At 40.2% G+C, this 22,990-nt stretch overlaps 1 protein-coding gene across 1 annotated transcript in view; it reads left to right on the top strand.

The window, feature by feature from the left end:
• Positions 1-1,906: 1,906 nt before the first annotated feature.
• znf148 (zinc finger protein 148) overlaps positions 1,907-22,990 on the top strand; it is a 47,551-nt gene continuing 26,467 nt past the window's right edge. The window contains exons 1-4 of the mRNA XM_078552352.1: positions 1,907-2,176; positions 18,541-18,599; positions 19,848-19,970; positions 22,345-22,695. Of these exons, the coding sequence (XP_078408478.1) occupies positions 22,369-22,695 (327 nt within the window). The 5' untranslated portion in view covers positions 1,907-2,176; positions 18,541-18,599; positions 19,848-19,970; positions 22,345-22,368. The remainder of the gene's footprint in view (positions 2,177-18,540; positions 18,600-19,847; positions 19,971-22,344; positions 22,696-22,990) is intronic.

Here is a 22,990-nt window from a genome sequence, read left to right as displayed (position 1 = left end):
ACTGGTGACATTCCTCAGTTGTAAAATGATAAATACCTGTTGTCTTTGTAGATGACCTTTCTTTTAAACCCATAAAAATTCACTTTATTTTAAAAACATTACATTTAGACACAGCTGAATTTCAAAATCCTTTCCATTAATAAAAAAGGCAACAATTCCAAATAATACAAGGATTGACTGTGCTATCAATCAACTAGTTAAACCCAATAGATGGTCCAGTGGCCTTTTCTAATGTCACACCTTTTTGTTTTCTATGCAATGAGATCTAGGGAACGTAAGAATACTTCAGGATGTTTCCATTTGAATCCTACTGGATTATAAATACTTGAAAAGCTATGTCAACAAGAAATTTTTAAAAAAGTTTAGTCTTCTGGATGTTTTGATGGATGTTAATGGATGTTTTTTGGGCTGGAAAAAGGGTTGTAATGGAGTTCCCCAGGGGCCAGTGGTGGAACCCTTGCTTTTCTTAATATGTATTAATGACATGTACGTTGGTGTACAGGACACAATTTCAATTTCAAAATGTACAGATGATACAAAACTTGGCAGTATTGTAAACTATGAGGTGGATAGTGTAGCATTTCAAAAAGACAGAGACAAGTTGGTAGAATGGGCAGACAGGGGGCAGGTGAAGTTCAATTGGAGAAATGTGAAGTTATTCATTTTGGTAGGAAGAACATGGAGAGACAATATAAGATAAAGAGTACAACTCTAAAGTGGGTGCAGGAGCAGAGGGACCTGGGTGTATATGTGCATAAGTCATTAAAGGTGGCAGGAGAGGTTGAGAGAGCTGTTAATAAAACATACAGTATCCTAGGCTTTATTAATAGGGGCACTGAGTACAAGAGCAAGGAGGTCATGTTGAACTTGTATAAGACACTAGTTCGGCCTCAGCTGGAGTATTGTGTCCAGTTCTGGGTGCTTTAGGGTGCACACTTTAGGAAGAATGTGAAGGTATTGGAGAGAATGAAGAAAAGATTCATGAGAATGGTTCCGGGGATTAGGAACCTCAATTATGAAGAGAGACTGATGAAGTTATGACTTTTTTCCATGGAGAAGAAAGACTGAGAGGAGGTCTGATAGAGGTATTCAAATCATGAGGACTCTGTGCAGAGTAATAGGGAGAAGAGACTATTCCCACTCGTGAAAGGATCGAGAACGAGAGGGCACAGATTTAAAGTAATTGGCAAAAGAATCAAAAGCGATATGGGGTGGTTAGGGTTTGGAATGTACTGCCTGAGGGGGTGGTGGAGGCATGTTCATTTAAGGAATTCAATCGGGAATTAGACTGTTATTTGAAAAGGAATAATGTGCAAGGTAATGGGAAGAAGGTGGGAGAATGGCACTAGGTAAATTGCTCATTTGGGAGAGTTTGTACAAAAATGATGGGCCTCCTTCTGTGCTGTAATGATTCTGTGATTCTCCAGTCAGTGGACATTTACCAGGTTTCATTTAGAAGCGATTTTAATCATAGAAGCTACATATATTCATATACAAGTCTCTGATCTTTGCAAACAGGAAGAACACATCCAAATACTGCACTTTTTTCAACTAAATGAAAGTTTGGGAGACAGCCATTCCCTGGTTCATTCCTCATGGCAATGCCTTGACCAATCAGAGTCGACATGCCTGGTTTGAATTTAAAAAGCTTGGCAATTAACTATCCCCTGGTGCATTCTCCATAACAACACTCGATCAATCAGAGTCCTCTTTCCAACCAATCAGCATCCTTTTCTCGCACAGTATAAATTGTTGTTCCCTTTGAGATTTGGCATTGTTGCGATTCTGTCCTACTGATGAGTGTAAGAGAAAAAGCTTTGGCAGCGTGTGTCTTTTTTTCAGCGATACTCAAGTTCTGTAACATCAAGCGACTAAATTTTATTATATGTTTGAATTTAAATCGCAGAAATAGAATAAAAGATGATTACTGACAAGTCTACGGAATCTCCATGGCCGAATGTTGTAATGGAGGAAGTGATTCCCAGAGCCCACAGCGACCGTGAAAAGCCTCTACTCAGCAGGGACCGGGAACCAGAGGAACGCATGCGCAGCTGCCATCTCGGGGCTTTGTGGGTAGCGGCCATCATGAAAGAATCTGAAAACAGAGCGAGGGTGTGAGAGAGAATTGGAGAGAGAAAAAAAAAGTTAAGCGGAGGGAAGAGTTCAGCCGGGAAAGGTACGTGGTGACGGGCAGCGACTGAATCCTCTTGCCCGGGCTGAATTCGGGGGATTTGGTGAGGCGGTCGGAAACAACCCGGCGGGGGAGAGTGTGAAGGAACTGCGCTGCTTGTGCAGCACAGGCCCGAGCTCCCACAAAGGGACTGGTGGGGGCTTTCTTTAGCTATATACATAACTATAAGGGGCGGTGCTGGGCTGTTTGGGAACTGGTAAATGAATGGAGTTTTGTGAATGGGTGCCCCCCGCGCTTCACAATGTTACAGCGCATTCCAGAGCAGCGATTGGTGTTCCAGAAGGCAGCTACATTTGTTTATGATGTCACAATAACCATTGTAGTGGCCCAGACGCAGACCTCCCCCGTTACCCAACTGAGCACATCCTGCCTGCTGCTGAGGGACAAGTGTTTCTCTGCACGCACCCCCCCCCCCCCGTGATTCCCTTACCAATGAATAAGAGCTAGTAAAGTACAGAATTTTTTCTCAACGCTTTCTTTTCCCTTTGGATGCATTAAATGGAATACAGCACTACTAATGTCCTCATTTCTACCTGAGTATCCTGTTGCTTTTTTAAAATAGAAGATTCACCTTTAGCTTTTTCAGCTAGTGCATATGTCACTCAAAAACATTTTTTTGTTGCCCCATTGTCGATAGTGTGCAAATATTTGTATCTGGGAAGTGCAGTAATAATAATGTCGGCAAATCTGGTAGCCAATTTGCCCTAATCTGTAAGATAGTTGACCAATTTTTTTTGGTAATGTTTGTTGAGAATGGGATGTTGATTAGGAGAGTGCCATAGGATTTTTATTCTCACTGAAACAATAGAACATACAGATGGGGGTCTTAGTTTAATGTCTCATCCAAGGAATAGTCAGGTAATACAATACTCCATAGGTGGTAGACATACGTGTTTTTAATTTGAAAAGATAGTTTTTAAAATTAACTTTTTGATCATCTTGGTAAAATGCCACATAATAGACTTGGTAGCAAAATTGAATTCCATGTGATTAAAGAGATAGTGGCAATGTGTGTACATGACAGTAGAAATTTACTGCGGAGAAATGAGGTGATGCATTTTGGATGGAAGAATGAGGAGAAACAATGTAAACTAAATGGTACAATTTTAAAGGGGATGCAGGACCAGAGAGACCTCAGGGTTCACATACATAAATTTTTGATGGCAAGATGTTGATGAGGCTGTTTAAAATGCTTATAGGATTATGAAAGGTTTATGGGATCCTTGGCTTTATTAATCGAAGCATACAGTGTGATAGCAAGGAAGTTATGCTCAAACCTTTAGAAGTCACTGTTTAGGCCTCAGTTAGAGTATTGTGTTCAGTTCTGAGCACCAGTAAAGATAGGTTAGGCAGGAGATGATGGTGTAGTAGTAATGTCACTGGACCAATAATCCGGAAGCCCAGGCTAATGCTGTGGGGGACATGGGTTCAAATCCCACCACAACAGCTTGCGGAATTTAAATTCGGTTAATAAAAAAAAGTCTGGAATTGAAAGCTAGTCTCAGTAATGGTAACCATTAAACTGTCACGATTGTCATAAAAACCCATCTGGTTTACTAACGTCCTTTAGCGGAGGAAATCTGCCATCCTTACTTGGCCTGGCTGACATGTGACTCCAGGCCCACTGCCCTCGCGAGCCACTTAACTCAAGGGCAGTTGGGGGATGGGCAGCAAATGCTGGCCTTGCAGTGACACCCACATCCCATGAAAGAATAAGGCCTCAAAGTGGGTTCAGAGGACATCTACCTGAATCATACCATGAATAAGGGGCTTCATTTATGTGGAGAGACTGGGGAAGTTGAGATTGTTCACCCTGGAGCAGAGAAGATTAGGAGGAAATTTGATAGGTGATCAAAATTATGAACTGTTTTGATCATGTTTATAGGGAGAAACTGTTTTCACTCATGGGTGGGGTGGTCAGTAACCAGAGGACACAGATTGGCAAAATAAAAAGAGGGAAAGTAAGACTTTTTTTTTGCTGAGTGATTTATTAGGATCTGGAATGCAATGCCTAAAAGCTTTGTGAAAGAAGTTCCAATAGTAACTTTTAAAAGGGAATTAAATATTTACTTGCAAAGGAAAAAATTGCAGGCCTGTGGGGAAGGAGCAGAGGAGGGGGACTAATTGGATAGATCTTGTCAAAGAACCAGTACAGGTACAATGGGCCGAATGGCCTATTTCTGTACTGTACGATTCAATGATTCTTCAGCTAATTGGCACCAGTCACCAAAGTGGCGCATTAGGTAATACCCAGACCACAGAAGATATTGTAGTATAAACAGGGCACTGCTCAGAAATCACAGGTTTATGAATGTCCTATTTAGCAACATTTATTACCCTCTATTATGTAAATGTAACTTTAGATTACAGCCTTGTAGCACTCTAAAAGTTAACTGTTCTTTGTTACTGAAGTAACAAATTGCTGTCTGAGGGAAGACTATTTACGTTAATATTTGCAATATGTAGTCATGCTGGATAATGTCCTGAACATATAAATTTAATTTCAGTTCTTTTTGAGTGGCATTAAATTATTTGCGCAGTGAATATTAAGTTCTCACACACAACTGAAACAAGTAGACTCAGCTTAACTCTTTGTGGTATCCTCAATAAATTACTTCAGAAATAACTTGCATTTACATGTGTTTTACAACCTCTGGTTATGGCAAGACATATACTAAGATGGCACTGCTCTAATGTAGGGAAATGTGAAAACCAAACTGTGCTTTAGCAAGGCCCAGCAAAGAGAAATTAGATAATTGAGCAGATCATTTGTTTTTGTGATGTCACATGAGGGCGATGTTACCTCAGACATGGGGAGAAAACACTTGCTTTGGGTTCTTTTACATCTACTTGAGTGGCCTAATGGGACCTTGGTTAAACATCTCATTTAATTTGAAGCTATGGTTATATAAAATAACTGCATTGCTAATATGGTCAGCTGAACAACTGCACTGTTACTGTGACACAAATGTAAAAAGTGCACTGCATACACGGTTCTTGTTTCTTTGTACAGCTAGTGTACTATGTGTTAACCTCTTAATTATAGCGTATATTTATGGTTTAAGTAAGACTTGTTATAATGACCTTGCCCTCGAGTGTGTCTCTCAATTTTGAAAGCAAGTACCCGTGGAAAGCTGCCTTTCCTTAAATGCTGGCCTTTCGCCTGGGAGCCTAATTTCAAATTCACCCTCGACCGATGGAAAATAAACTTGGGCAGTTTCAGTCTAGTTCCTAAAGTCCAAAACGGCCCCTAATTTGTCATTAATTGGCAGTGTCACAAAAGTCTACTAATAGGTCATGCATTAATAAAAAAAACTACATATACTGGAAACTGATATTTAATGGAAAAGCAACTAAAATAAGTGAAATATCTAATAATTCAAGTTAAGCAATGTAAATAGCTCATCAAAGTGCAAATTTTAATGCTCCAGAATTGAATTATCAAAATACTTTAAGCAACTCTGAGGAGTCTGTGTTACATACCACAGTGTAGTAGGGGCTGAAGTCCATTGATGGGACATAGTGAAAGAAACGCTCTGCACGTGATTTTACTTTCTTCACTTGCCCCGTGAGTTCTTGATACTGACACTAGCTACCTGAAATAAAAAATGGTCCATTTGCTGGCACTGACATCCTTCACTTAGAGCAAAAAAAGTGTGCACCCACTCACAATTATTGTTTGCTTCAAAAAGAAATTAAACTTTTCAGTAATTGAGTAAAGAAAGAAAGACTTGCATATGCATAGCACCTTTCATGACCATTGAATGTCTCAAAGTTTACAGCCAATGCAGTACTTTTGAAGTGTAGTCACTGTAGTAATGTAGGAGACAGGGCAGCCAATTTTGTGCAGAACAAGCTCCCAAAAAATGTGATAATGACCACATTTTTATGATTGAGATTGAGGGATAAATATTGGCCAGGAGACTGGGGATAACTCCTTGCTCTTCTTTGAAATGGTGCCATGGGATCTTTTACATTTCATCTCAGAGGATAGATGGGGCTTTGGTTTAATGTTTCATCTGAAAATGGCATCTCCAGCAGGGCAACACTTCCTCAGTACTGTGCTGGATTGCCAGCCTTGACCTTTGTGCCCAAGTCTAGAGTGAGACTTCAACCCACAACCTTATGACTCAGATGTGAGTGTGCTACCAGCTGAGCCACGGCTGACCACAGTAAAATGTAAACGATTCATCTACCAACAAAAAGTTAAATCCTGTAGTTAGAAAAACCGGGTTGTGGGCTACCTGGTTGCTGTTGGTAGCAGATCAAAAATATTAAGCTTCCTAAATGGCTTGGTGGGTAAATGCATAGTATGATGCTGCTGTAGACCAGCAGGGCCCCTGGTTCAGTCTTTTATCTGATCAGCGTACGCTGACCTTGGACAGGTAGTTCTTGGGGTACTGCATTAGCCTTTGGGTCCTGAGAAAGGGAGGGGGAGAATCAGTTGGAGTTCATAGTTTTGATGCCGTCCTGATGGTAAGTGTATGGGCATTGGCTAAAGGAGTGCTGAGCCGTAATGCTGCCAGTGGGTTGAATAAACTGCTGATGCCCACTGGGCTCTTGCAGAAAATATGATCACTTGGGAGAAGTTGCAGTAAGACTGGACCCTAGCTTGAATTGCTGGCTTTTGGAGTAGAGCAGATGAGGGAATGAAGAAAAAGTTAGAGTGGGAAAGGAAGTTTTTAAGTTTATAAATTAAATGTACTGGCATGTTTCTTTAGCAAGGCAACAGTACCCTGATGTTCCCTGAGGCTGGTCACTGAAATACAGGGACTTGACTACTCAAACCCTGTTCCGCTAAAAGCATTAAATGAGACAGGAGCAGAAAGAGCCATGACTGAGCTACATTTCAGCACCACAGCCCAGAAAGGTGATTAACCTGTTGGAGAGATTATCTGCTTTTTGTAAATAGCCATTTGGGAAGTATTAGTCATTTTATGGACATGAGTTTTATTTTAGTGTTATTTCCCCCATGACCATAGTAGTTCCTCCCCCTACCTCTCCTGCTGCCACCCTCCCCCACCCCATGTAAAATCATAGAATGGTTACAGAGAGAGGCAGGCCATTAGGCCCATTTTGTTCATACTGGCTCTCAGTAAGAGCAACTAAGCTAGTCCCACTCCCTGCCTTTTCTCCATAGCCCTGCAATCCTTTTTCATCAAATAATTATCCAGTTTCCTTTAGAAAGGCATGATTGAATCTACCTCCACCACACTCTCAGGCAGTGAATTCCAGATCCTAATCACTCACTGCGTAAAAACATTTTTCCTTATGTCGCCTCTGGTCTTTATGCTAGTTACCGCAAATCAGTGCCTTCTGGTTCTCAACCCTTCTGCCAATGGGAACAGTTTCTCTCTATCCACTCTGTCCAGACCCATCATGATCCTGAATATCTCTATCATATCTCCTCTCAACCTCCTCTTCCTCAAGGAGAACAAAGCCTAGCTTCGCCAATCTATCCAGTAACTGAAGTCTCTCATCCCTGAACCATTCCCAAAAATGTTTTCTTCACCCTTTCCCATATCTTCACATCCTTGCTAAAATGTGGTGCCCAGAATTGGATGCAGTACTCCAGTTGCGGTTGAGCCAATGTTCGTGGAGGTTCATCATAACTATGTTGCTTTTGTACTCGATGCTTCTATTAATAAAGCCCAGGATCCCATAAACCTTATTAACCGCTTTCTCAACCTGCTGTGTCAACTTTGAACAATTTCTGCACAGCTGTGTCTGCACTTGCATGCTCTTTAGAATTATATCCTTAATTTTATATTGTCTTTCCTTGTTCTTCCTGCCAAAATGAATCATTTCATATTTCTCTGCACTAAATTTTATCTGCTATGTGTCTGCCCATTTCGCCAGTCTGTCCTCTTATGGATCAAAAAGAGCAGTCGTCCTAATACCAACCCCTGGGGAACCCACTGTATACCACCCTCCAATCTGAAAAAACAACTGTGCAGCACCACTGTCCTGTTTCCTGTCTCTTGGCCGACTTTGTATCCCTATGCTTCCACTGCCCCGTTTATTCCATGAGCTTCAACTTTGCAGACAAGCCTGTTGTGTTGCATTTTATCAAATGCCTTTTGGAAGTCCCTGTACACCATATCAACCACATTACCCTCATCAACCCTCCGTTACCTCACCAAAAAGCTCAATGAAGTTGGTTAAACATGATTTGTCCTCGACAAATCCTTAATTAATCCATATTTTCCCAAATGACAGTTAATGTTGTCCCCCTTTATTGTTTCTAAAAGTTTTCCACCATTGAATGTGAAACTGACTGGCCTGCAGTGGCTGTGTTGCTGGATCAAAATCCTGGAACTCTCTCCCTAACAGCTCTGTGGGTGTATCTACATACCTACACCACATGGACTGCAGCGGTTCAAGAAAGCAGCTCACCACCACCACCTCAAGGGCAACTAGGGATGGGCAATAAACGCTGGCCCGGCCAGGAAGCCCACATCCCATAAATGAATACAAAAAAAACCTAATCAGTTTTTGAACGAGGGTATAACATTTGCAGTTCTCCAGTCATAATGGTACAGAGTTTAATGGAAAATGCAGTATTGAGATGTTGACTTGTGGTAGACTTCTCATTGTTTGAGTGTGTTCAAGCAGCAAATGACTAGTCTTCTGTGGGTCCTGCCATGACTGAATCGTCCGATGTGGGATTGGAATGGATGTCCATAGAACTGGCAGTTCATGTTGTTGCTGTTAGTGTTTTGAGGAACTTCTGCAGCTGTGCCTTTTCTGGCCTTCCTGTGGGCAGGTTGGATGTTGCGAGTTTTGTGTAGATGGCCCTCGAAATATGCTGAACCAAATTTCTTGCCTGGTTGGCTGCAGTGTTTTCCCCAGAGAGGTAGTCTACAAAGCAGACGTTTGTAAGGCTCTTTTTTTAGGGTGTGTGCTTGTCACATTTGTACTGAGCACCTTGATGTGGTTTGCCCTAGGACAGTTCACCATAGAAGACCTGCTTGGGGATTCTGTAATCATCCGTGCAGGAGGTCTGGCCAGCCCATCTAAGTTCTCTCTTTTCCTCCCAATTTTAGACACGGTGCGTTTGCTTACTAAATGTGAATTGTGTAAACGAAGACCTGCAGAACTTGTATTTGAATAAATCGAGAAAGAGCTGTCTCTCTTGCAAATAAGAATTGACCTTAAGATGCCATGGTGTGATTAGATAACATATTTCCATTACTGTGAATTTAAAGAATGTAAAGTGACAAATTTAGTGGGTTTATTCAGAGTAACAGAGATTTTATAGGTTAAAGTAAAAAAGGTATTTATCATGTGTAAGTTTAAAAAAATCCAATGCAAATATGTTTCTTATTAACAGCTACCAGAACATGAATACTGAGGAAATGGTTCATACAATTCCACTCCATTAATTACGGTTGGAGAAGAAAATACTGATGAGCCACCCTTCCCTGCCCTGCCCTACCCTACCCCACCAACATTTGAAGTAGATGAATAGGAGTAAGCCATTCAGCCCCTTGATCCAGTTCTACCATTCAATTGACATGGAGTAATGCACATTCCTTTTATGGATATTCTATGGAAACATTTTTAACAAGATAGAATTGAAATATTTCAAGCTATGGGGCGATCAAACAAGGTTTACTGTGATCAGCTTTTAAACTTGGTTTCAGTACTGAACCCTAAAGCACAATTCTTTGTAAAGTCTGTCACCTAGGGAATCTAGGTGCCGCACCTGTGCTACAACCTTGAATTGCATTCTTCTTGTCTTCATTGTTACATTTTTGCCTAAAATCCACAATGTCTTTTGTAGTTTAAGATTTAAAAAAAATGGTAAAAATGATATAAAAACAAAACAGACACCACATTACCAGCTCACTGAATGAACCCAAATTTAAATGCAAGGTAAGGTACTTATTCCTGCTTGTAATTTACCTGGAGTAATCAGCAGAGGGCACAGATTTTCCTTCTCTCATCTCTTTCCCTAACCCTTAAAGAAAAGTGACATGGACTTTTCTCGTGGCTCAATGGATCATTTCCCAGTGGTGATGGGAAATCAGCAAGATCTTGGGACTGGTTTACCATAACCAATCTCGGTATTGATGAGGTCCATTCATTACACAATGCCCTTGGAGTAGGGACAGGGACATCTATCAGCATTTCCACCACTGATCAATGTTTCCTCTAATTAGTTTTTGTTGTGCGCCGCCTGTTCAACACAGGTTACCTTACATGGGACAACTTGTGAGCGGCCTCCAGGGTACCTTCTGGGTTGCTGCGCATGTGCACACCATAGAAGAAACACTGGCTACCTGCTGCTGTTCATTGCCCCTCTACTGGAAAGTATGCATGTCACATGAGGACAGAATTAGGTTTGCTGTATTGCCCTCAAGGTAAAAGAAATAGCCAACTGATGCATGTGAGTTTATATAACATGAAGAATAGCTGTCCATGTCTTGTTTTGAGGAGGAGAGAGGCATTTTGATTGTCTTGGTTACCGGTTGCTATTTGTTTAACTATTGCCATAGTCTTGTCAGCTTTTCATCAGCTAGTCAAATTGGTTATGAAATAACGTTGTCCCAATTTAAAAACAATACTGTTAAATGAAATGTATACACAGCAACTTATGGCCCATGAGTAATACTGATAGCCTAAATGATGAAGCAGATTTCCATGATGTGGCTAATGATATTTGATATTCCAATTGAACACTGTACAGTAGTGTCACCATGCATCCAAATTGCTGTCGCTATAATAAGATTGTAGTAACATCTTCAAAGTATGTGAGTGGATAACTTGTGTTGCATTGTTGGAACATAGTGTCTTTTGTCTGTCATATTCATGTCACTTTTTTATTTGTGTCTCACATCCTGTTGCTCTTTGTTGAAGTTCTTCCGTCTTTGGGATATCAATATTGGTCTGTAGTTCAAAACTTGTTGTAAAATGTTTTAGCAATCTGAAATCAGGAAGTAAACTTTCTATTGGCTCAGGACGGAATGATTTTCTGAGGTCATTTATTGAGACACAGTAGAAAAAACTTTCTGACCTGACTTAGAAATGTTAGCTTATGGCACTTGATGGCAATAATGGGAATGTGACACTGATCCCCTCCAATTTAAACACCAAAATAACGAACTTTTAATTATCATTTGTAAAAAAAAAATGACAAAGTTAATTATTTGGGCTTACCTGCTGTGTATTGCCAACATTTTCTGTTTTTACTTCAGATTTCCTGCAGTTGCCTTTTTTCTTTATTTGAACTTTAACCCTTGCATATTTAAACTTGCTTTTAGACTTATTAAGTTTGTTATAAATAAGCAGAAAGGAAAAACAGAAAATGTTGGAAATGCACAGCAGGTTGGTCAGTAGCTCTTAACAGGGAAGGGAAATTCTGATATTGTTGGTGTGAATCCTTTCAACTGAAGGCTGAGGGACTAGTATTTTAATGAAGGGGAGGGAAAGAATTAACAGAAGTAACAATTGCAAGGAGAATGTTAATGTATTATGTAAACTGGAAACAAAAGATCAGTATCGTTAAAAAGATTATCGGTAAAACCATATAGACAAGACGGAAGAATGGGTAAATAATGGGGAGGAAAAGACCATGAGAGCTACATCTGCTACAAAGACATATGAAAAAAATAAAAAGCTACAGATTCAACAGATATTAAACATGAAATGCAAGCAAAGCACCAGTCTTGGGAAGAGAAAAAGACTGGTTTAGTCCCCGTTCACTGCTGTACTCTGACTAAAGTGTCAATCCACACCCCTACTATCCTCCTCCTCAATGCTCAAATAGTTTTGACTCCTTTCGTTCCTTGAATATATAATTGTCCCCTGGGCATGAGGGGAAAATACTTGCATTAATATAATGCCTTATTGAGGTATTAAAAAAATGGCAAAGTGTAGTAACTGTTCCACTACAGGCTATTCTGTGCCATTAATAGCCCATAAGCAGCAATGAAGTGAATAAATTGTTCAGCTGGCTTTGAGTGGTAATTTGTTGAATAAGAAATAAGTTCGGACAAGAGGACATCTTGATATTCATCTTTTATGACCAAAAGATCTTTCATGTGAATTTGAAACTATGATAGAACAGCACTCCTTCAGTATTTCACAGGAATGCCAGTTTAGCATATGTAATTGGGGCTGAGTGTATAACTATAGTGGGGGGGTAAGCACTACTCATTGAACCAAGATAATGTTTGTGCTATTATGGATTGCACAATTATTAATGTTGGACTGATAACCCAATTTTTTCACTTGGTTGCTTTTGGGACAAGGGAAGAATCTCGGCAGTTATGGCTTAAAATATTTGATTAGATTCCATGACAGTGTAAGTTTGTTTGTTTAGTTTTACAGAAGTGGGTTCAATTGACCAAGTGTCCCTTTTTTAAAATCTGGATGTTGTATTATACTACGTTGATGGTTGAAACCTGAATTTATTTAGAAGGACCCTTTAAACCATTTATCATCTCTTGAGACTAACTGTGATGCGCAGCAGCTTTGCTAAGCAGATAGGTTCAGATATAATCAAAAGTGTTTCACTGCTGTGACCTTGTATTTCCATTTGCAAATTCAGCCCTGTTAAATTGTAAGTTCTGCTAGCAACCTTGAGATATAATTGCAGCCTTGCAATCACCCAAGAATATCTCTTTTTTTAAAAAAAATGTTTTATAAACTTAACTAAATTGTAGGTGAGTGGTTAAGCTATTTAGCTTGTCAGCCCACAGTGCAGAGTGAATGGTGATGGTACTTTTTATTGATGAATGACATTCAGACTAACGGGTTAATAATTTTCAAACTTTACAACCTTCAAAAATACACAACTGATGATCAGAAAATAAAGCTAGTATGTAGTCTGATTTTATCCAGAGACATGATGGTTTCAAAAAGTAAATACAATCTTTTATCCTATTTAAAATGTCCCATTACTTTTGTCATAGCTGCTTTCTTTATTGGGAAAGGGGAAAATAGGATTTTCTTGGGTTTCAAATTTAACAAAGAATTTCCTGGTGGTTATCTCCAGGAACTTCTTTTGGAATACGGTCCCTTATCTATATAAAGCTAAATATCCATTTCATGAGCTGTCATACAGTATGGTTTTAATTAACTATAAACAGGGATGAGAAATTCCTGCTGTTTGGTGGATTTCTGACTTTTCAAATATAGAATTCTGCCTTTGGAAATGATTTCCTGACCTTTGCTTCTCTGTAGTTTTTGGTGCACTTGACCTCTACCTTTCAGTTGATTCCTGAAGTCTGGGCTGTCCTCTGTGCAATCCATGAACCCCAGAATGGGGAACCCCATTGCAACTTGCGTCCGAACCTGAAAACCAACTGCCATCACTCAGCTGCGTGCCAACCCAGCTGCTGTCACTCATCCCACAGGGAGGGCACTCTCTGCAGCTGGCTGCTTGGTGAAGCTGCACGGTTCAGCAGGCATTGTGTGGAAAGTGGAGGGTTCAGCAGATTTTGAGGGGGGTGATATGGGGGTAGAGCGGCAGAGCCCGAGTCTTTACTTCTAGTAGTGAATCTTAGCCAGCTTTCAGTCCCAGGGCGGCTTGCTGTTTCAGTAAGACTGTTGGAAAGGTCAGGTTGACAAGTGAGTGGGAGGGGAGGAGAGGAGAGGTTTGGCAGAAGGGCTGCTGAGTGAGTAGGGAAGGGTGATTGGGCAGAGGGGCTGCGGTGTGAGTAAGCTGAGGAGGTGGTTTGAGAAATGGGATGTGCGTGCGCATGCGTGTGTGTTGTGTATAATTTCCTTGAAGGATAAGAAATACTGATCATGTCACCTGGCAACCCTTGACCTGAAAGCAGCACCAAACAGGAAAGAAATTAATAGACAAAGAGGCTGTGTGGCTGGCAGACACAAAGAGCTGCAGATGCAAAGGAAAGCTATAAACCGAAGAGCTGGAGGATGAAGACGCAGGTGCAGACACAGAGAAAGCAGACAGAAAGAGTAACATAAGGAATTATTATGATGCGAAGAAGCAAATCCCTCTCAGGCAGAGGTCAGTCTTTTTGTTTGGCAGAAAAGGAGACAGGAGTTCTTATCACAGAATCGTTATGGTGCAGAAGGAGGCCATTCAGCCCATCATGCCTTTGAGGCAATGTGTGAGCTGGCTAAAAAGGTGTACAACCTGGAAAGCTGTGTGAATAGCTCGGAGGCACTAAAGAACTGGATGTTTTCCTGGAAGTGGCTGAACTAGGATGTTATTGTTTGGTTGGTTGAAAAAGAACTCTGGAAAGCTAAACCATCGGGACTGTTGTGACCCGAGAGAGAGAGGGCTCATAAAAGTGTGCCTTGCTGATGGTAAATTGTACTCATGAAACTCGGGGGTGAAAGCTTTGTTGCATAAAGCTCCTACCTACCCCGCAAAAATAAAGAGCAGCATATTGTGGAATTGTATAGCTACATGGTGCCACATGTCTGTGGGGATTGATGCAGGTGCTTGTGGTTGTCTAAGATGTATCTTTGTTGTACTGCTTATTTAAAGTGAAATTTACTTTTTTATGTTAAGTATCATTTGCCTATTAATTCATGTTTAATTTATGTTGGTTCTGATTTGTATTAAAGTAAAAGTTGCACAAAGCGAAATCTTGTTGGTAATTTCTTCATTTGGTAGTCATTCAGTAAATTTGGTTATTTTGGGTATGGTTCCCCCAAGGGGATTGTAAAAAAAAAATAACAAATGTTGCTAGCTGCTTTTTTGCTGTTTTGCATATGCAGGTGTCTGGTGCCACATTAATTTTCAAGAGTATTTTTTATATATTCCTTTATGGGACATGGTGTTGCTGGCAAGACCGGCATTTGTTGCCCAATCTTAATTGCCCTTGAGAAGGTGGTTGAGTTAAAATGGGATCACAATGGAAAATAGTTTGTGAAGCACTGCTTCATTTCACCTATATAATCAAGCAAAGTCATGTTTTGTTGTTAGTGTAGACTTCATCTTGTGTTACATGCACAAACTGCATTTATTACTGAAATGCTGAGGTTACTTGGGTGATTATATACAAATGTATTGGCCCACAGTCTTGATGATAATAGAAGGTAAGCAAGGGGAAAACTAATGTTTCTACCCACTTGAAGTCCAATAATTCTGCCCATTTGAAGTGGTCTAGAAGCATTTGCAGCTTGCTGCAGATCATAAAAAGTGCTTTAATTGCATGATTCCATATCACATAACATTTCAGACCTTTTTGTCATTGACCACTAATTTTCAGACATTTTCGTTTTCAGTCATTTTCACCCCTGCTATAAATAAAGAAAATATACTTTGTTATAGTTAACAAAAATATGTGTAGAAAAAAACAATCCTATTTAGAAAATATTAAGCGCAGCCTCTTGGGCTGGCCCCAGTGTTCACTTGGATCATAAATGATCTGCACCTCAACTTTTACTGCCTTTGTTCCTTACACTGATATCTTTACCTATCTCAGCCTTGAAAGCTCCAACTAGCCAAGCATTCACAGCCTTTGGAGAAGAGAATTCCAAATTTCTGCCACCTTTTTGTGTAGAAAAATGTGTTCTTGATTTCCCCCATCACAGGAAATGGTAACTTCCTATCAAATCCTTTCGGCATTTGTAACACCTTGATCAGATCACCCCATAATCTTGAGGAAATACAAAGCAAGCTTATGCACTCTTATTTATTTACCCATGGGATGTGGGCCTTGCTGGCAAAGCTAGCATTTATTGCCATTTGCTTTTTGCCCAGCTGTCTTTTTGAGGCTGATATCCTTAAGGTGATGGTACACCATCAGTGGTGGTTGAGGGAATTCTAGGACCTTGACCCAGTGATGATGAAGGAACAGCAATATATTTTTAAGTGTTGAAGGTGTGTTACTTGGAGAGGAACTTGCATTTGATGATGTTCCCATGTGTCTGGTGACCTTGTTCTTCTAGGCAATAGAAGCTGCAGGTTTGGATAGTGCTTTTGAAGAAGACTTGGTGAGTCACTGCAGTGCATCATGTAGATTTGTGCACATGGCAGCAATGTGAAGGGAGTGAATGTTTGCTATGGTGATTGGGATGTCAATCGATTAGGCATCATTTTCCTGGTTGCTGTCAAATGTAGTTGGAGTTGGGGGAGGGGGGATGGGGAAATGGGAAAGGGTCATGGTCAAAGGACTAACTTGCAGGGTTATTGGGGAAAAAGCTGGGGTGTGTGGGACAAAGTTGGATCAGTCAAAGAGGCAGCACAGGCTCGATGGTTGAATGGCCTCCTTCTGTGTTGTAAGATCCATGATTCCATGGAGCTGCACTTATCCAGGCAAGTGGCAAGTACTCCATCGCATTTTTGGCTTGTGCGTTTTAGATGGTGGAAAGACTTTGGGCAGTTAGGAGGTGAGTTACTTGCTGTAACATGTCCAGCCTTTGACTGCTTTTGTAGTCACAGTATTTATGCATTTGGCCCAGATAAGTTTTGGTCAATGGTAATCCCCAGGATGTTGATTTTGGGGGAATTTAGTAATGATAATGCTGCTGAACATCAAGAAGAGGTGGTTACATGCTCTTGTTGGCAATACAGCCATACCTTACATAGCACCTTTAAAAGTGGAGCAGTTAAAATTAGGGATGCTCAAGAGGCCAGAATTAGAGAAGCACAAATTTCTTGGAGGTTTGTGGAGATTTCAGAGTTCTGATGAAAGATCACTGACTCTGTTTCTCTCTCCACAGATGCTGCCACACCTGCGGAGTATTTCCATCTTTTTCTGTTTTTATTATGCCCCCATTTGCTCCCTTGCAGGAGCTCTGAACCACCCTTCTCCCATACATAATGATTCTTGGCCAGCTGTCATCCCTGCTCTCACCATTACTGAGCCAGTTTTAGACTGCGGAGGACATTCCTTCCTCCCAAGCAAAATTTGTTTCTGGACCTCCTGCTAAATTTGGCCATAGAGCTGATCCTCCGACAGGCAGGTTAGGGTTTGGAAATGGAGCAACATTCCAATGGGAAAAGATAATTGTTGATTTTATGGGGCATTGGTTGATTCAACATTGGAGGAATATCCTTGCCCCTGCCCTGAACAGATAATTGGATTTGGGCCCAATGAAGACTATAACCTGGACTCTTTTCCCCCATGAATTGGAAATCAGGCTATTCCGAGGGAAGTGTCTACAGTATCCCCTCATGTACAAAGTACATTAGCTTGGCCCAGTGTGTTTACCAGTCTAGCCAAGCATATGCCCTCTTCACTACTGAGACAGTTCGCCAGCTGCACTCCTTAGTCCCTCACTTTTCCCTCCCCCTTCACCTCTTCCACCTTTTTAAGAACTATAAACAAACTTAAGTTTCTTCTTTAATACAAGTTTCTGATTAGTTCAGTATTGAAATGATTACTTTCAAAGACAGGAATATGACTGGTCAGCTGTTATTTATATGCTTCAGTTCTGGAATGTGAGCTTCCAGTTGCTTCATGAATTACTGTCAATCAAGCTGTGCTAGTTGGTTTGTTCAGTGGTGACTTTACATTTAAAAAAACTATTTTTTTTTTCTCCATTTCTCTGCAATTCATAGCATCACTGTACCCATTGCCCTTTGCTATCTGGCCTCACTGCAGTTTTCTTTCCTCAAACTCCCAAACTCTTCCTAACCCAACATCCATCCCTACTTCGCCCTTTATCCAACCTCCCTGCCCCAATTTTTTTTCCCCCACTTCGAGCCTCCAGCATTTTCCACTGACCTGTACCCCAGTCCAGAAGTTCTGTGTTACCTGTTGCCCAGTTTAATCTGAACACTTTATATCCTCATAACTCTCCGTGTGTAACACACTAGAAGATTGGCAAGTAGAAAGTAAAATTTGTAATCGAGGCTTTTCATTAACAGTAAGTAACTAACAACAATCAAGTTTTCAGGCTACAGATAATTTGAAGTTGTTTTGCAATTTAAAAAATTGAATTATCTAATAATAATTAAACAACATGAATGACATAGGAATATTACTTCAAATGCTTATTTTGGATATATAGAAGACAGAAGAATGCAAACAGTGGCAAATGAATGAAGGTGAATAGACAGTAAACTAATGTGTAACTAATTTGCACAACTGCCATATGAGGTAGAATGTTTGTAACAGTGGAAATAAAGACAGAAAATGATGGGAATGCTCAGCAGGTCAGGCAGCATCTATGAAGAGGGAAACAGAGTTAACATTTCTCTTTCTCTCCAGATGCTGCCTGGCCTGCTGCGTTTTCCCAGCATTTTATTTTTATTTCCGATTTCCAACATCTGCAATATTTTGCTTTTCTATTCTTAACAGCTTGGTGATCAGCCATGTGGTGTAAGGAAAATATCTGACTGTTTCTAATGTTCCTTTGGAATAATTAAAAATGGCACAACCTACTAACTTCTGATTACTATGTTACCCCAACAGGGCGCACTGTCTCAATGTACTGAGTGACAATGGAGGAAAGTTTGCACTGCATCAAAATGGTAGGCAAGATCCCATTTCATTAAATTACAAAGCGAATTAGAAATATTTTATATGAATTGGAAAATTGAAAGAGTACATTTCAAATGTTTTATATGTTTTATATTGTGGATTACAGATTATTTTGCAGCAGAAATGTGAATGTTTTCAAATGCTAAACCTCATAACAAGTAATAGTTACCTTTTCCTGTAGATAGCTTTCGCCATTTCTCCTACTCCCCTGAAATGTCAACTCTTGTTGTTTCACAGACTTGTGACCAAATGGCTGGTCTTCATATGTGAGCCTAGATATTGAATGTCAGCTGGCTGTTTTGTCATAAAGCATGTAAATGTTTTAAAAACAAATTAACATTTTCCAGGCTTAATACTGAGAGACCATCTTAGTGTAGTGATGGGGTTGATTAGGGAGCGAATGTGAAGGTGGGATGGAGTGGCATGGAGGAGAGAACTGCTCAGGGAGGAAAAGGAGATACAATGACAGGCTGGTTATAGGAAGGATAGCAAGGGAAAGTGTACAGTGGGAAGTTTGGAGATGGTACCTAGAAATGAGGGGATACAGGATCAAGGGCCAAGTGGTTAGAAGTCAGGAATAGGCAAGAGATAAGCAGAGGATGATCAGGAAGCTGGTTGAGAGGAAGGATCATGGATGGGAAAGAGTTGGAGTTATAACAATGTAGAACAGATAGGGTTGAGAAGATGGTGAGCTTTAAATTCAGCATGGCACTATTTTGGAGCTACACACCGTGAGGTGTCAAACTCAAGCAGTGTACTGCTACCTGACCTGAACGTTGCCAGCACTTACTGTTTGAATTCCAAGCAGTGTGCAGTGGCTTTCCTATGCGTTCTCAGTTTGCTGTGTTCTGGAGTTTGATTGGGGCTTGGCAATAAGTTACTGTTACTTTACACTGCAAACCAATTACCAGTAAATTGTCAACTTACTCATTGCAATTGGGTTAAAAGTAACCATATAATTGTGCTCTTATAGTAATCCTGATTGCTTTACCTGTTCTGTCTGATGGATGCTGATGCTAGATGGTCAAATTGAAAAAAGTCTTCTGGTCACCAGCACCGATAACTTGCGTTGAACACACAATTTACTAAATACAAATATTTTTAAAGTATTAACTGTATATTTACGGCCTTTTCCAGTTAAGAGCAAGTTTGGTCCATCTCTTGATATCCCCAGTTTGTTTCTGTGATAATACCTTTGTGAAAGTTGAGTTTTTTAAGAAAATGTTTTTCTTCACTAGCTGCAGCACACCTCATTGATCTAAGACAGTGCATGCATCTGGGCTGTAGGCAAAACTGATAATGCTTTAGGAACCTACCGCGACATAACACATCTCAGAATGTGTTAAGTTTGTTCGCAAAAGGTGAGAAAACACTACAACATTGTATTTGGCTGTAGTAGCGTTTTGATATTTGGAAAACTACTTGTTTTGGATTCTCTTACTGGAAAAGTCCTGCTTGGACTTGGTATTTGATTCCACCTAGACGGCAAGCTGAATTGTACAGGCTCTTTCTAAAGGAACTTGGACTCTGCAGCTATGATTGAGGCACATACTGCTTTATAAGAGCTCCCAGTGCATAACCCAGGCTTCCAAAGAACATGAGTTGCTGCTCCTGGATCTCCATAATGTGGATCAGCCCAAAATGTTTGCACAGAAGACCGATGATGTTACGCCTGAGAACTGAAATTTGTACTTTTTTCATAAAAGGTCAGATGCAGAGTTAGCCAGTAGATTTATTGGAGAGTTAAGCAGTGGGAAGTCGCTGAGTTTCCTAGTGTTTACTAAATTACAGTTTTTCCTTCCTAAATTCCCATTGAGGCCAAGGTCAAGTGTTTGAAATGCTCCTCCATATTACAGTTATTTGTAGCTGCATGCTGTCATCTCAACTATAGTATAAAAACACTTTGTAGAATAAACCTTATTAAGCAAATTATTCATTAAAATTATGTACTTTGTACATGTTAAATGTTCACAGATGGAAATTGAGTTTACTTAGGTGCTTACTGTGGAGTTCTGCAGGTCACACAAAACTTAATGTTGCCATTAAGTTGCATATATCTCAGCTGCTGATACTGACAAATCTTGGTGTCCTGATGTCGGACTTGTCCACCAATGAGACAGCAATACTAAGGCCATCCCTTTCCACACATTCGGCCTCAAGAAATTCATATAAAAACCATATAATGTTAGCGACTAAGAAATATAAGAGTAAATAGAGGGAGAGCTACCTGAACAATCATGGATGTATGAATGGGACTTGAATTGTATGTGACCCACCTTGGGTAAATAATTAGCCATAGTCCACAAAGAACCATAGGCATCTCTCTCCATTACAGAGAGACAATTGGTTCTATATGGCCTGAGGAGCACCACTCCACAAGCATGGAGCAATGTGAGGAGGCAAGCCTTCATAAACTTTGGAGCAGTTTATGGCCTCCATAAATTACCACAGCCAGATATGAGTTACAATACTTATGATTCCAAGCTGCTGCTTACGTTTATGTAATGGTGTAACATATGTTCATGTAACATAACATCTAGAGTTGCCTTATAGTGGACGCTGAGCAGAAAGTAGGAACAAAGTTTGGGGACAATACCAAAAACATGGTTAACAAGGTAAATTTTGAAGGGGGATTTGGAAGGTGATGGAAGATGTAGGAAGCTGGAGAGACTTTAAATATTGCTGAGGTATAAGGTACAGTGGCTCAAAATTCTTTTTAAAAAAAATAAATCTTTTTTTTAACTTGGTAACATTAGCAACTGTGGAAGCTATTTTGTGTTTGAGGATGCTCTCCAAACAACATTGAGATAGGGTGTTAAGTGCCAACTATCTCTCACTAATGGTGGAGTGGAGGAGAGAGACAATTAAACTATTATCAGAGGAGGGAACAGGCTAATACATATGACTGGTGATGTTTGCAGAGGCATGTTGGAGTGAGGCCATGGATGAGGACGCAGATTTTAAAGTTACTCTGAATGTAGAAAGTGAATGAGGATTGTCGAGCACTTGGTTATACCAGACTTTGCGCAAGGTAGGACATGATCCATGGAGTTCCAGAATAATTTGAACTAATGTAGAATGTAATTGGAATGTGTACTGGAGAAATTCTGCCTTTAAAGACAGCAAAAGAAAATGGAAAATGCAAGCCCAATTTTTTTTTACTTAAAGGCTGGTAAATGGTTGGAAAAGATTACTTTGCACAGGCAGTGAAACAAGAAACCTTACTGGATTCCAGGAAGGAACTAGAAAAGTTCTTGCCAACAAATTGGATTTTGGGTTGTTAGAGATGCAACAAGGGAATGCTGTACATGGCCTGTGAGTCACCTCCAAGCTGAACTATTTAATGTGACAAAAGATAAGAATTTTAGGGTTGAGAGGGTGAATTTTAGGGTTGAGCTACCCTGGCGGCAATGTGTCCCCAGAGCATTGGTCTGGGCCCCTGGATTACTAGCTCATTGACATTACCATTACACCACCGCCTCACCTATTTCTGATAATGTGCTGCTTTCACGTATGGATCCATTTACCGATCCATGAATGCAAAAATTAACAAGTTATTAATGCACACCGCTCTTAATAGTTGTTATTGTCAGTTTTGGAAATAAATACAGTGGAAAGGAAGTGTACCACCCTGCTGCAACTATTGAGATAACCCTTTTTTGCCAAAATATGTAATGGTCATGGTACTTTATATCATTGCTAATGCGCTATCACAATATATTGTTTTTTTAACAGATTTAAAAAAGATCCTACTGAAGAATGAATATTGAAGACAAGCTTGATCGGATTTTTCTTAAATGCGGCACTATAAATGAAATGCAGTCTTCCAGACCGCTGGTTGTGGTGGGTGGGGTTGCCGATCAGCCCTCTGTACATATAGGAGCACAGGAAACTGTATTAGAAGAGAGGGAGATCTCTCATGAAGAAATTCTCCAACAAGAAACTGGTTTGCAGGAAGGTGCCCTCCCGCAGGAGGAACTTATTTCACATGATGAACTAATGATCCATGAGGAAACGGTTAAAAATGATGATGATGAGAATGATGGGCATGAAAGGCTCCCGCAAGAGTTAACATATGAGCTAAATGTAAGTGGTATCTTATTACTCAAGTTATCTGTTGTTTTCATTCCATATAAGGAGTAAGACTAAATAAGTAGTTCGGCAACATTGCATTCTCAATAGACAGTAAAAATTTTATCAGCATTTTTTTTTAATCTCACTATGCTCTATATGAGCATTAATATACAAAAAATGGGCAAGACTGCCTGCCTGGCCTACCAACCCTGTCCCAGTCACAACAAAATGAAGCATCAGAAGTCCCAATGTTCTCTTCCACTAATAGTCATTCAACCTCCTGGGAGATACAAAAAAGTTTGTCTGC

Source organism: Cetorhinus maximus, chromosome 11 (genome assembly GCF_964194155.1).
Source record: "Cetorhinus maximus chromosome 11, sCetMax3.hap1.1, whole genome shotgun sequence".
NCBI lineage: Eukaryota > Metazoa > Chordata > Chondrichthyes > Lamniformes > Cetorhinidae > Cetorhinus > Cetorhinus maximus.
The sequence above is the reverse complement of the archived record's forward strand: the minus strand, read 5'-3'. Positions and strand labels throughout refer to the sequence as shown.